Here is a 15,291-nt window from a genome sequence, read left to right as displayed (position 1 = left end):
CTTCTGTTCCTCGCTACCACAGATCACTGAATTGTTGCCCTTCTTTCATCCTCGCTGCCACAGAGACTGGTTCACTCTCCTACAGGGCTTGTTCCAGCTGCAGAGAAGACAGTCTGCTGCCACAAAGTGGATGAATGCTGCCTCAGAAACTTTTGCTGCCACATAAAATCAACTCGCAGTCTCCAGGAGGGCCTTCACTCCCCTAGAAAAACAATCTGCAGTATGGGGAAAGCTCTGCTGCCTAGGAGAGTAATTTGCTGCCACAGAGGATTAAGTCCAGCCCTTTTTGCTACCTCAAATGGTTATGCTAAGCAGAGTTTGGTCCTGTAGTAATAAAGTTAGGAGGTTTGGCTAGGGTGGAATCTTTCACCACTGAAATCAATCAGAAAAATGTGGTCTTAAAACCCTCCAAGAGCCTCAGCCCAAAATCGGAAAGATCAATAATCCATGATGATCATAATGAATCTCCCTTCTCCTTACCTTCTCCTTTTTATAAATTCCTTTTGGGGTTTTTCCCTCATTTCAATTTTGAGTGGATAACAAGTTTCCCTCCATTTGCCCCAAATCAACTATCATTATCTAATGTTACTTAAGTAACATTAAATAATGATTCCCCCTTTTCAAATGACTATAGCCTACAGGGTTAAATAGGCTACTGCGTCCTCCCTTGGGCAATTTAATCTTAAGAGGATATTACATTTTTGAAGTTAATTGCTTGTGGTTATATTCATAATGCATTTAAGAATGCCAAATCACAGATCAACTCCGAATTCCTGTTATATTTATATTTAGTAAAATATAGTCTTGTCAACCTATTTTTGTAAACTTATTGGTTTCCTCAAACCTGCAGTGAATGACAAGACACATTCATCCCATCCATAATGCTTTCAACTTTGTGTGGAGCCTCCAAATAATTGTTACTTTTGGAGGTTGTTATTCTTTCATTTCTGTTCACTTTTTATGGTTTCTGTTGTATTATGCTATTTATTATTGGCTCTTGACATTTTGGAATAGTCAAATAATGAAATATTGTGGCATTGCATCTAGGACATGTTTTTTTCTAGGGCATCGCGTTAATTTTTTTTGGCATCATCTTCTTATTGTTTGCTGTTACCTTATTTTTCATATTAAAATGAAAACTAGCAAACGAAGCAAGGGCTTGGCACTGCGTCTCTTATATTTCTAGATGTACATATATGACTCTCTGCAGTCAATTGCAATCATAAATTTAAACATTTTGTGCTTTTTCAAAAGGGTAGCCTGAGCCCGAATCTTTTTAGAACAAAAGGTTAAAATGGATGAAATTAACTAAACCATTCATTGGAACAGTGGCTAACCAGGTAATACATTTTAGAAAATTAACTCACATTAAGTTCAAAGTTCAAACTAGATCTATATAAAAAAAAACCTTTTTAGACCTCTCTTCACTTACAGGTGCCTACGCTTTTGATACTTTCATCTTAGTTTTGGTAGTTTGTCTTGTATTTCCATGTGATATTTTCTGACATCTCTTGTAGATCTCTGCGAGTGACAGGCATGGACTTCTGAGAATATCTCAACCTTACAGAAAGTGAACTTGCATTCTAGCTCATTGCATTGTGGATACCCCTGTATTGAGAGCGGAGGATCTTTGTGACGATGGTAAGTCTTTTCTTTGATCTTATTGCAAGGGTAGATTGTTAATCTTTATAATTGGTATTTAAGGATGTTGTAATATTATTATCACCCTCTGGTGAAAGAAGCCTACCATCCTGCTGCTGAGCAATTTGCTGACCCTATTTTAGTAATTGATCTGTAACTTCTATATAAAAGTGTTCCCAGTAGTATAATTTGCCAACTTTCAAAACTGTTCTCAGATGGTTGATTGATGCATTATTAGTAGAAAGCTTGTAAGTACCAAGGAAACAGAAATATATGCTGAAATATTATTAGTTTGCCTGTATCAGTGAGTAATTCGAATAATTCCCACTGTATAACATGTTAAATCTTGAGTATTTCTGCTACGTTGTCTATATGGATACATGTTGACGCATTTTTAAATATGCACCAGCTTTGGAGTCTGGACTACTTTTTTTGCTGTTTCATAATATCCTCACTAATCTCACTTTTCTTCAATGTTGTGACATAGCCTGTGCTTTTGTAACTTTCAAAACTGTTCTCAGATGGTTGTTTGATGCACTATTAGTAGAAAGCTTGTAAGGAACAGATGACATGCTGAAATATAATTAGTTAGCCTGTATCTGTTAAATTTCCATGAGACTCTGCAACTACTTAGATGAATAACTGAAAACTGCAATAGTCGACTTTCACCATGATACAGAGTTTCTTAACAACTTATAAGCAGCGAAATAAAAACATAGAGATAAAAACACATGCACAAATTATTGACACACTTTTCTCAGGAAACCCAACAGGGAAAACCTGCTTGCTTGATGTGACTTTATTGATTGTCTTGGAGCAGTTGAATCTATTACAAAGCAATCTGTCTCTTTGAGAACACACTTGTTCTCTCGCTGAACTAGCTTGGACTTGCCCTGCAAACCCTTGATTCCTGCTCCTAAATCCTAGCACACTTGTGGCTCCTACTTCTTAGGACACAAGCTTTCTCAAATCTGCACGCAATCAATCTCCTAAATCCTTGAGCACTTGTGATCTCCTATTCCTTAGGACACAAGCTCTCCGCATTCTCCACAAACAAGGCTCCTCTCACAAAACTCGTGAGCTGTCTTGTCTCACAACCATGTGCACAAAACTATGATTTCCTGTGTCTTCGTCTTTCTCTTTATAGATCCAATTCGAGCTTGCAAGGGGCCTAGCTCAATTTAGAAACTAGAGTTGTAATTGACAAGTTAACTGAGAGTAACACTATTTTTCTATCCAATCAACACTAGAGTTGTTAACTCATCCTTCCTTCAATCAAGACTGAAGACTAATTTGCTCTAACTGAACTGCTAACTGCCACCTCGTTTGGTAGTCAAACTGGTGAAGACTCGTACATAACTGAAGATTCAACTCTACACATGTTAACTTGATGTTTATTCCAATAAACTGGAAATATCTCATCCTAACTGCAGTCTAACTCATGAGGAGAATTCGAGGTCTTCACTGGCTAAGGCACACAAGCCAGAAGACCTTGCTCGCTACATTTTCAACAGTATCGGTAATTCAGATAATTCTCGCAGTATAACATGTTAAATCGTAAGTATTTCTGCTACATCATTTATATGGATATGTGTTGACAGATTTTTAAGTATTCACCAGTTCTGGACTACTTCGTTTGCTGTTTCATATTATCATCACTAATCTTACTTTTCCCCAACCTGGTGACATAGCTTGTGCTTTTGTCTTCTTCTATAGCACCATGCCTTCTACTATTCTTGTCATCACTTTTTGATAGTTGTCAAACATCCATCCATCTTTTCTGTGTACATTGTAATGTGTATTACTGCTTGATACAGGAGATGTTGATATGAAAACAATTATTTGATCAATGCACAAAAATATGCAGGTCAGCCTGTAGCTAAAAGTTTGATAGCTCAAACATTCATTTTATCTTCCCATGTCAGCTACTTGCCACAATATTCTGTATGATCACGGTACTGCCATATTTGTGCATGACAGCATGTCATTCCTCAGGTCGTGGTACTGCCCAGCAAACTCCCCTTTAGGGACTGGAGAGAATACATAAGTTGCTGCCTATCTTTTACACCATTTGGAGGAGGTCACAAACTATGTGACATCATGATGCTCAATTAAACATCTTTGACACTTTGATAATGGTTTTACAAAATTACGTGTTCTTTGGGTGTTGAGATTTATAAGGGTTAACAAGAGAATTGATGGAATCAATTCTCACCTAATTTTTAAAATAGGCACCTTACAATTTCACTAGAGAGAGATGGTTCTAGTGCACTATAGGGTGAAAAAGCCAAGCTCAAGTGTGCTGAAAACAGAAATGCAAGTATGCCTAAGAGAAAAACACCAAAAGATAAGTGTTGTTGGGCCTATAACTCTCTGTATATTAGCTCAAGAAGATCACTAGATTCTATGATACAAATGAGAGCTTGAGCTGTGAAATTGTATATAACTCAAGTGAGGACCCAAGAAGGGTTATAAGTCCACGTAACAAGGGAGAATGCTCCAATAAGGTTATTGAGTCAACATATCAAGTTTGACTAGGTTGGCATTAGGCATACCTAATAACACATATACATATTTCAATCTCTCATTTTTATCATCTCATCTAGTGATATTTGAGTGAGACTTCCTCCTAAGAAGGGTTATAGGATACCATAATAAGGGCAAATGCTCCAAGAGGGTATTTGAATCTACATACCAAGTTTGATTAGGTTGGCCTTAACCACACCAAGAAACACAATTAAAGAACAAAGAATGTGGATTTATCCATAATTACAAGTATAGGAATTCCAACTTCCCCCTTATGCTGAATTGGGGCCATAGAGAGACTCCATTACAAGACATCATCCCCACTTATATGGAAAGTCTCCCCTGCCAAACCAATGCAAAAATCTAGTGAAGGTGGGCCTTGATAAGAATTTGGTCAAAATATTTGCAAGATGATTGTTTGAAAGAACAAAGGCATGCACAATACATCTTAGAGCATAGAGATGATGGATATAGTGCATCTAAAGTGGAACATGTTTAGACTTTTGATGATCCAGAAGATTATGAATTAGTTTGATGGTACTTTGATTGTCACAACATAGAGGAGTGGGGCCCTTTTGAGGAAGACCCAACTAATCAAGAATCATCTTTGAACAAGGTGCTTCCTATCCAGGAGAGCATTGGCATACTCAACTTCCATAGAAGATAGAACCATAGTTTGTTGCTCCTTAGAGCACGATAACATCGGTCTAGAACCAAGAGTAAACAAGTAACCAAAGGTGGAATGACACCCATCAAGATCAGTGGCCCAAACTGTGCCGTTGAATCCTTGAAGATGAATAGGGGTCCTTGTTGCATAGTTAATACCCATATGAGTGGTGCCCTTCAAATAACACAAAATACACTAATCCGCTGCCATGGTCTCTCATGAGGTGCTTGTAGAATGCCAAGAACACATTCTCATAGTAGAGGAATTAAGGTAGAGAATACTGCCCACTGAACAGTGATAGATAGTAGCATATAATAGAGGGACAATTTGCCTAAGATCTTATCCTAGTGACAAGAGGGTTGATAATCAGTGTACAATCCTCCATCTTAAAGCATTGCTACAAATTCAGAATAAAGTGGGATTGAGAGAGACATCGCAAAGGTTCACTGAGTAATCTAAATGACTAAAAAGTAGTGAAGTAGACCAAGATCAATGATTTTAAATGACTTCTGAAGCCTTTGCTTTAGTTCTCTAACTTGGGAGGTCAAGGTATTGTTTTGAATTAGATCATCCACATTGTGCACACATAATAATGATTAGATTATCTTGACGACAAATGTAGAGATTAGGATCACTCTAGCAATGAGGGAATCCATAGTTGAAAAGAAGTTATGGATCCTTGCTTTAGTCCGTATAAAGATTTCTTAAGTTGGTAGGTTGATGGCGTTAAACCTTCTTGAATAGAGGTTAGTGGTTGCTGCATAAAGATTTCTTACTAAAGATCACCATGAAACATTTTTTTTAACACCCATCTAATGAACCACCCATCTCGATGAAACAACTACAACTAGAATCATATAGATAGAGTTCATCCTAGCAAACGTAGAAAACCTTCTTTTTGTGAGAAACCTACCATTACAAGCCTGACCTCATGCTTTGTCAATTTGTTTGTCAACGCCGTATTTGGTGTTAGAGACCCATTTACCACTATCAATACTAAATAGTCTTACCCTTAGGTAAATGATCCAACACCTTTGTCTGTTTCTTGATCAAAACCTCATTCTCATCAACAATAGTTGTTTGCCATTCAAAGGAGTTTTTGGCCTTGATTATAAGTAGAAGGGTCTTTGTTGATGTTTACCTTGGTGAGGAGAACCGATGTAGTAGGTAAGTGCCTATGAAAACCAAGGTCATCTTTAGGAAGGAAAGTGGCAAATTCTAAAAGACTTGAGAAAGCCCTTTTGGAAATAGGGCTTGGCCTTTCTCGAGTAGATGAAGGAATATCTTCAACATTATTGAGTTGCACAGCTAGAGGAGGATTAGGAGGCACAATCATTATAGAAGATGCTTTAGTACATATAAAGATTTCTTAAGTTGGTAGGCTGATGGCATTAGACCTTCTTCAATAGAGGTTGGTGGTTGTTGCGTAAAGATTTCTTACCAAAGATCACCATGAAACATTTTTTTCTTTTAACACCCATCTAATGAACCACCCATCTCGATGAAACAACTATAGCTAGAATCATATAGATAGATTTCATCCTAGCAAACATAGAAAAGGTTTTTATTGTAGTCAAAACCTTCATTTCGTGAGAAACCTACCATTACAAGACTGGCCTCATGCTTTGTCAATTTGTTTGTTAACGCCATATTTGGTGTTATAGACCCATTTACAACTATCAATAGTCTTACCCTTAGGTAAATGATCCAACACCTTTGTTTGTTTTTTGATCAAAACCTCATTCTCATCAACAATAATTGGCTGCCATTCAGAGGAGTTTTTGGTCTTGGTTATAAGTAAAAGGGTCTTTGTTGATGTTTACCTTGGCGAGGAGAACCTATGTAGTAGGTAAATGCCTATGAGAACCAAGTTTATCTTTAGAAAGGAAAGTGACAAATTCTTAAAGATTTGAGAATGCTCTTTTGGAAATAGGGCTTGGCCTTTCTACAGTAAATGGAGGAGTATCTTCAACATTATTGAGTTGCACAACTAGAGGAGCATTCAGAAGCACAATCATTATAGAAGAGACTTTAGGTAAGTTAGAAAGAGTTTCACCATCAGTGGTTGTCTGACTTTTTATTGGGGATAGAGTGCTTGAGGAAGCATCATAAGAATAGAATCATCTTTAGAGTTTGGCAGAGAGAGATCGACAAAAATTATTTACAAAACATTTGTAGAAAGCAGTGGGAAAGATCCTACTGTATTGTGAGAAAAGACTTCATCAAATACTACATTTCTTTGTTTTATCACTTGATGGGTGGAGGGATAATATAGATGATATGCTTTTGAAATTTTTAACCTACAAGAATACAACACTTAGTCTTGGGTTCTAATCTAATTCACTTACCCTTGAGAATATGGGTCCATGCACTTGATCCAAAAATTCTAGAATGCGAAACTAAGAATTTGGAGCCATACCATTTTTCATATGGTGTCATACCTATAAATGTAGAAGCGAGAATTTGGTTGATGATATGAGTTGTGTAGACAACTTCTTCTCCCCATAATTTAGGTTCCATTTTCTTGCCTTGAAGCATACATTAAACCATTTCCAAAATAGCTTTATTCTACTTTCGAAAGAGTCTTATTACCCACCAAAAGTGGGTAACCCATTGGAGAAAAATTTTCTTCCCATTTGTCAACTAGCTAGCTAGCAGCCCTATGATGGCCCATAGATAGCTTTACATTAGAACTCTCCATCTATGCTTTGGTTAATGCTCTCTCCCATCTGGCATGCTTTTTGAAAGGAAGGTGGGTCATCTATCATAAGGTACATTAAACATTGTTCTATTCATGTGCTTTCATTTAATGTTTTGGGGATAATGATATGGATCATAGGCCAAGTTGGATGGTTGACTACTCTTGATTGTACCCTTATTCTCATGCTTAACTCTAGAGGTTATCCTTTGCCCCTACTCCATTGTGATCTCTCCTCAGGTCCTTCCTTTAGGAAGGGCACTAATAGGAGGTAGTGATTGACATAGCGTGCCTCAAAGTAACACATGCTTAGCACTTTCCATGTTTCTCTTATTGTCCACATCCATTCTTTGGTTTGATTTTCATTTGTACTAGCACCCTATATCCTTATCCCTGAGTCAGGGCCTAGAAATTAGCCCTAAGAGTTTGATGCAACTAAAAGAAGGATAAAAGCATATGAAGCCACAAATAAAGGAAAAGAAAAATGCAATAGATGGTCGTGACATGATAAGCACGTGGGAAAAAACCTAGCATGAGCTCTACCCCCCTCATTAACCATCACCTAGTTCCTCAACATTTCATGCTCTATCTGAATAAAGGAACTCTGAATGTCCCAACGCTTAATGAGAGAAAGTGCTGCATCTTTTTGGGCCTCCTAAGCTATGCAACAAAGAAAGATAAATCATTAACATAAAAGGCGCACTACAGGGGTGGAAAAAATAGGCCAAGGAAATGGGAAATTTATGCTTCCATGATATCTCCCTTCTCTCATTATAGTACTTAGAGATGTTGGAACTCCTTCCATTGGTACCGTGGCTATGGCCATCTTCCTTGAAGTCTTGCCCATTTCGTCCACTTGGCTTACCCCTTGGTTGCTATATGCCTTTGCATGTTGTTGTCTTGCATATAAAAAAAAACCTAGTTTATAGTAGCCTCTTCTAGTCCATTGGGGTTGGTGGAAAGTGTGTTTGATTTCTTGTATCTCTTATCATGGCCATCAAGGCCTTTCAAATACCTTCATAACCATTAGATCTTATAACACCCTTGAGTCTTGTTTCTTGAAGATCTCATTGGATGATTTCTTTAGGGAAGCCTCCCTTGTGGGGATAACATCCACCACTAAATAGCTGAAGAGAAGCCACTGAGGTGACAATGGTGGCTAATCTCTTTGTTGCCATAAGACCTAGGTTGCCTAGTGAGGCTTTGCACTAGGCCTACTAGATTTTGCGATAACAAGTCTCATGCTATAAGAGATCTCGTGATCTTTGAGAAATGTTTTGTGGTATTGTTGGTATAAACTTCTCTGCAACCAATCCTTGAATTTTTTTAAAACGTCATTTTGAATTTAACAATATATATCCAAGTAGGGCGAGAAAAATCATTAGTAAAAGTAAGGAAGTACACAACTCGCTAAAGAGATTGAGTGGTTAGAGGCTTGCAAATGCTAGTATGAACTATTGCAAGAAGTTGAGATCCATGGCTTACTTCAAGAACGAAATCATGGTGTTGTTCCTCTTGTATACATCCCTCACAGAGACTGCTAGGTGGTTCAATTTATGGAAGTTCATCAACTCTCTCTAAATGACTCATGTGGTAAGGACCCAGAGTTCCTATAAACCAAATGTTGGTGCCACAACTTGTAGCAACAAATCTTTATTCATGTTGAAGGACAACTAGGCTTCCATGACTTGTACATATGGTCATATTCATCACAATTTCTGGAGGTGACCAATTTAAGACCATCATCAATGTCTTTTAATGCTTATTGATCTAGCCAAAATTCCACCATTTTATTGGTGTGAGTGATGTGGTAAATAGACAAAAGATTATGTCATGCTCCTAGAACATTGACTTCCCCAAATGTGGCAATGTTAATGAGAACATTGCCACATCCTGAAATTGGCAGAGTTGAGTAATCAATGATAATCACTTTCTTGTTGTTGTGTGGATGTTGATAATTAGAGAAAAGGTGTTGGTGTTTTGTCACATGCTTGGTAGCTTCTAAAGTAGCAATCCATTCTTTTGAAGTAGAGGAGAATCAACACTCAAAGTTCATAATGAAATGTGCATAATAAGATGGATCCATTAGGTGCTCCAAGACCTTTATAAGATCCAAAAAAAAAATTAGGGTTTATACTTGAATAAATATGGAAAGTGCATAATGAAATGTGCTCGATAAGGTAGATGCATTAGGTGCACCAACATCAGGTTTATACTTCTAGAACCTTAAAAAATGATGATATGGGAAAATTGTAGTTTTGTACCATGAGATATGATGCCACTAGCTAAGAGTTTTTAGACTAGCCTAGAGAATAGTAAGGTTTATATCTGCTTTAATACCATGATGAGATTTACAAGGGTCAACAAGAGAATTGTTGGAACTAAATTTCTCCCACTTTTTGAAATTGCCTCGTCACAAGTGCGCTATAGAGAAAGTGCAAAAGCCAAAACTAAGCATTTTGAACTTAAAAATCTTGAAGTGTGCCCAAGAGAAAATGCCAATCACAAGAGAAAGACACTAAAATATAAGTCCCCTTGATCTTATAACACTATGTATATTAAATTGAGTAGCCTATGGTTACTCTAGAGAATCGAGAGAGTGTAAAAGCCTAACACAAGTGCATTGAAACAAAAAATGCACAAGTGTGCTAAAAAAATACCCATCACAAGAGAAAAGTGCCAAAATATAAGTGCCCTTCTGCTTATAACATAGTGTGTATTAGAACAAGAAGTTCTCTAGATGAGATGATACAAAGCAGAGCTTGTGTTGTGCATTTTATACACAACTCAAGTGAGGCATCCTCCTAAGAGGGGTTATGGGCTCACATAATAAGGGCACACACACAAAGAGGGTTCTTGAGCTTGCATATCTAGTTTGACTAAGTTGGCCTTAACCAAACCTAGTAATACAATAAAAGAGTAAAGAATATGGATATAGCCATATCTACAAGTACATAATGATACATAACCAATGGCTAATGTATAGACACATTGATAATTCCAACATTGGGCTTGAAATGGAACTTCCATTATTAGAGAATAATAGATAATAATAATAATAGTATTCTAATTTCAAGGTCACTGCTAAGCCAAACACCACATTGCGGTATGAGACCCCCTTGTTTGTGGGACAAAGGACCCCCTTCTACACAATGATTTGATTAATAGTCTTTGGAGGTGTACATACTTTACCTCCCTCTGGATTTGAAACTATGACCTCTTAGGAGGAAATATTGAGGAGTATGAAGCAAATATTTTTGTGAATTTTTCCAATCATCATAGAGTTTTGTATGGTGACATGCCTTTAGGCATCATGTGCCCCTAAAGCTTAAGTTTGTGTGTAGCTCTATTTGCTTGTTACAAAGATGAAGTTATTAACATATAAGTGAGCAATTTAACGTGCTTCCCAAAGATAACTTATAAAATAGTTACTTTTTAAAGAAGTATACATGTTGTTCTTGTGTTTTATTTCTTAAAAGCATAGGTGCTTTTGTCAACTGGGCATTGGTTCACTAGTGTGAGCTTTTGGTTATTTCAAAAGTGTTTACACCATGCTAGGCGTGCCTTCATGTGATGTGGTGTGCATGGTGAAATCCCAACCCCTTATTTCTATCTTCGACCTTTTTGTTGATAGTAGTTGAAGAGTCTTCTATAGGTGGTTGCTTGATGTTGGACCTGGTGCTAGATGTGACATGCTCCTTGAACGAGGTGGTCATCTTATGTGGCATTGATATCTTTCACATGGCCCTTCTGTTGATAAGGACTGTGGTTTGCATGGTTATGTGGCATTGATACCTTGGAGGAAAAATGTTAGGCTTTAGGTGGATGAGTGCTTGACTTGAGGATGCTTGGGTTGAGGTCACATTGCTTGGTTGTTTGTGGACCTAGGACACATGTTGTTGAGGAGCGTTAGAGCATCAGATGCTTGTCTTGGAGAGTGAGGAGCCTTGTGATGAGGAGTGCTTGACACGTGGAGCTTATGGTTGGAGACTGCACCACTCAAGGAGCCTTATCTTGGCATGTGTACACATTAGAGAGGAGTGCGTCACTTGGAGACCTTATCTTGTGGATTAGATCAAGTTGATTGTGGACCTAGTCCACTTTAATATTGTTGGCCTCCCTCACCTATTCTATAAAATGGAGGAGAGAGACTTTAGTTGTGTCATCATACAAAAAGCATGTGAAAGGTGATTAGATTGTTGTGTTTGAAAATGAGCTTTCTTTGAAACTTTGTACTAGTCTCTATGCATGGGAGGAAGGCACTAGGGTTTATGAAGGAAATAGGGGAGACTTAAATGTGAGGATGACCTAGGGTTTGTGGCAAAGAAACCCTAGAGAAGATTTGGGGCACTTTGTTTGGAGAGTTAGTGTGAGGTGAGCTTGGAGAAAAATCAAGGGTGGACCTATTGGTGTTGATACTAGCTTGTTGTGTAGACTTTGATGTGGCTAAATAGTTTGGTGGGATGCCTTGCTAGGCATTTGTATTACTAATTACAATTTGCTTTTGATATTGGATACCCTAGCTAGGGTTTGGGTTCCTTAGAGAGTCATAGCTTGTGATAAGCTTGAAGGACTATCTTTTACCAATTTGTAATAAGATGTTGTATATACTTGTAACTTTATTATTCTATATATATGAAGTATACTTCATGCTAGCTTCTGGAGTTTACTACGAAACAATTTACATGATGTTTGTGGGATGCTTCATGTGATTTGAGGTACATGGTGTATGATCAACCCCTGGATGTTTGTGATGGATTGCACATTGGAGATGGCTTATTTAGTGGATGCTTGCATGGAATTCTTCCTTAGAGAAGTAAAAATCTTTAGACAAACAACATTCTACATGTTGGCCACATGGAGGAGGTTGCTTGCTTAGAGATTGCCTTATTTTGGAGGAGTGTTTGGCATCATGGAGAAGGGCCTTGGGCCCTAAACAATATGGGGTAGCTTGGATGCTTGCATGGAGTTAAGTTGGGGACACTTGCATTGTGACAACATTCATGTAGGGGGAGTGGACACAATAGAGTACGTGTCTTAAGAGTTTTTTTTGGAGTCATTAGAGTCTAATAGGAGGAGCAGTAAACACAACTCATGGAGCACCCTTCATTTGGAGCCTTGCTTGTGGATGGAATCACCTTCAAGCTTGACATGTCTACCCTTGGAGGGTAGTGCTCCACATATGTCAAACTACTTGTGGCCTTGTAGGTTGCTTGTAAGGGTTGCAGCCCACATATATATTGTTAGCCCTCCTTACCTCTCATATATATAGAGGACGAAGAGAGTCCTTTCACATCATCGTAAATTGTACTCTTCTCTTTGTACTGGTCTTCTTGGAGTAAGGTGTTAGGGTTCATGATGAAATTCTAGGAGAAGTTATGAAATTGAAAGAGACATCTTTGTTGGGAGCTTACTCTCTTTATCTCCTGGATGTTTTTTTGTACTTTATGTCTCTTCTCTTAGAGTTGCTAAGATTTCTTGGAGCTTCTTGAAGCATCCTGAATGCTATGGTTAGGGTTTTATCTGTTGGATATTTGGATATTAGGGTCTTGAGGAGAAATGCTAGGTTGTACGTGTTGAACTGAAGAAGAGGAGACATCTTTCCTTGGAGGACATGCTTGTGTGATGCTAGCTTGTTGGAGCTCCTTGGTGTGAGCTAAAGTTTTATTATTTTCCTAGCTAGGGTTTTGGAAAGGTAAAGGATTGTACTAACCTTTGGATAAGGCTCTGGTATGTAGATGAACTTCATCTCTATGCATATTAATGAACCTTCAACCTGTCCGATACTTGCATAATTTATAGATTTGATTTTAGCCATCTACTTCTTCATGGTTTTATAATTTATAGTACTCATGTCTTGCTGATTTGACAGAATTTAAGGGTATACCTTAAATGGTCTAACATTATAATTGAAGACGTGAGGGCAGATTTATCATTGCATTTACAGCTGTTATAACTTATAAGTGTTTTTCAGATCTGTTATATACATGATGAGTTTGCGCTAGAGGGATGAAACTTATTGGAACACATTGATATCTTATCTCTTGAATTGCCTGTTGTATTGGGGTTGCCAAGTGTTGAAATACTATCTGCTGTTGCTTCTGTTATAATTATGTTTCATAATAGTCCTATGGCTGAAATTCACAATGTTTAGAGGTTAAGGTTTGGGAAACCTGTAGTTAAAAGTTGAAATCTCTGTTTTGCATTACTTGCCATATGTCCATAAGTTTCTATGGCTGTTTGGTATGCTGATTTATCATGAACAGTTAGCAGGCTTTGTTGAGTGATTTGACAAGTGCGTAGAAGCTAAGTGGGCCAATTTGAGGCTGTAACAAACTTGCTTATAAGTTATTTTTAGATTTGTTATATGTTGGGGATTGTGCCCTACATGCTGGAAACATAGTTTCTTTTAAGTACAATTGTGCAGTGTTTCTTTTCTTAGGCTGCCTTATGTATTTGGAACATTGCTGTGATTTATATTTCAGATTCAGCCCTATGGTTGATAGTTCACAAGAAATACATTTGGGGAACCTCAAGGTGTTGGTGAAATTTCTGAATTTGCATTTAGCATGGTATTTCTCAAAATTTATAGATGGTATTAGAGCTGATTTGATTTAGATTACTTTCAGGTGAAGAGGCAGTTGGGTATTTTAGTTGTTTCATATTTGTGAGAGGTGCTTGACCTACCACAAGTTGTAATGCGTGAAACCTTAGGTGTGCTGGGGTTGAAGTGCTTGAGCCCTAGGAGGATAACCTAGTTGTTTTGTTGTTATTTTTGCTGACTGTTACTTTAGATTTTGCAGGTATGATTACTCTTGGTCTTTAAAGAGTGGGACAGGTTGGAAGGTACTTGCAATTTTACACCTTGGAAATGCAGGTTGTAAATGTTATTGGAAGAGGTTGACCTTTGAGAGCATGTTGAGACGAAAATTGCCACACCTACTAGAAATCATTCACCAAACATACTAGGGAGACCAATGCAAAGAGAATCGTTCTTGATTTGGTGAGGGATCATTTGATCACTCACATTGCAGAGAAGAAGACTGGTAACGAGATGTATGATGTTTTGGTTGCATTATACCAAAGTGTGAGTGTCTCTAGGAAGATGTTCTTGAAGAACAAGCTTTCAATCATCTGTACGAATGACATAGATACAATGGTTAGTCACTTCGAAATTATCACATAATTGAAAGATGAATTGGCTGCCATTGAAAAAAAATTGGATGATGAGGAGTTGGTGTTGATTTCTTTGAATGGTTTTGCCTCATCTTAAACCCTTCACCTAGTGTGTTTGTGTTAGCGAGAAATTGCCAACTTTTGAGAAGCTTTTAGATAACTTTCTGTAGGAAGAATCAAGTGAACGTAAAGAAGGATTTGAGTAATGTGAAATGTTTTAGGTGTTACTAGAAGGGACATTATGTTAACAAATGTCTAGAGAAAAAGGGGAAGGTCAAGTAGTAGAGGGAAGCAATTGGGAGTACAATGATTGTAGTAGGTGTAGATGAGTGAGTATCCTAACTGAGATCACCTTCTCGATGATCTGAGATCTTGATGAGGCTTTGCCTCTACTTATTAGAGGATCTCGAAAAGAGGGAGTTGATTGTGTTGAAGGTTTTTCTTAAGTTGCTAGATGTTTTGAGGTGCATGGGCATGATACCCATGTTTACAGTTTGTTGGAGGCCTTGTGTGGTCTATTGTCTGCACTATAATTGTGGTATTTTAGGATGGTTGAGATTTGTGTAAATTTTTATCTTTGTGA

General features: G+C 37.7%; 1 protein-coding gene across 4 annotated transcripts in view; it reads left to right on the top strand.

Annotated features, from left to right (window-relative positions):
- Nucleotides 1–15,291, top strand: part of LOC149260905 (AP-1 complex subunit sigma-1) — a 64,976-nt gene that overhangs the window by 9,614 nt on the left and 40,071 nt on the right. For 3 of the 4 annotated variants that reach the window (XM_089421358.1, XM_089421364.1, XM_089421371.1), the window contains one exon: nucleotides 1,518–1,641. In XM_089421358.1, the coding sequence (XP_089277484.1) occupies nucleotides 1,639–1,641 (3 nt within the window). In that variant the 5' untranslated portion in view covers nucleotides 1,518–1,638. The remainder of the gene's footprint in view (nucleotides 1–1,517; nucleotides 1,642–15,291) is intronic. The other variant, XM_089421372.1, reaches the window with a different exon arrangement.

Source organism: Pinus tabuliformis, chromosome 6 (assembly GCF_031772625.1).
Source record: "Pinus tabuliformis cultivar Carrire ecotype Pingquan chromosome 6, CPIR1, whole genome shotgun sequence".
Taxonomy (NCBI): domain Eukaryota; kingdom Viridiplantae; phylum Streptophyta; class Pinopsida; order Pinales; family Pinaceae; genus Pinus; species Pinus tabuliformis.
The sequence above is the reverse complement of the archived record's forward strand: the minus strand, read 5'-3'. Positions and strand labels throughout refer to the sequence as shown.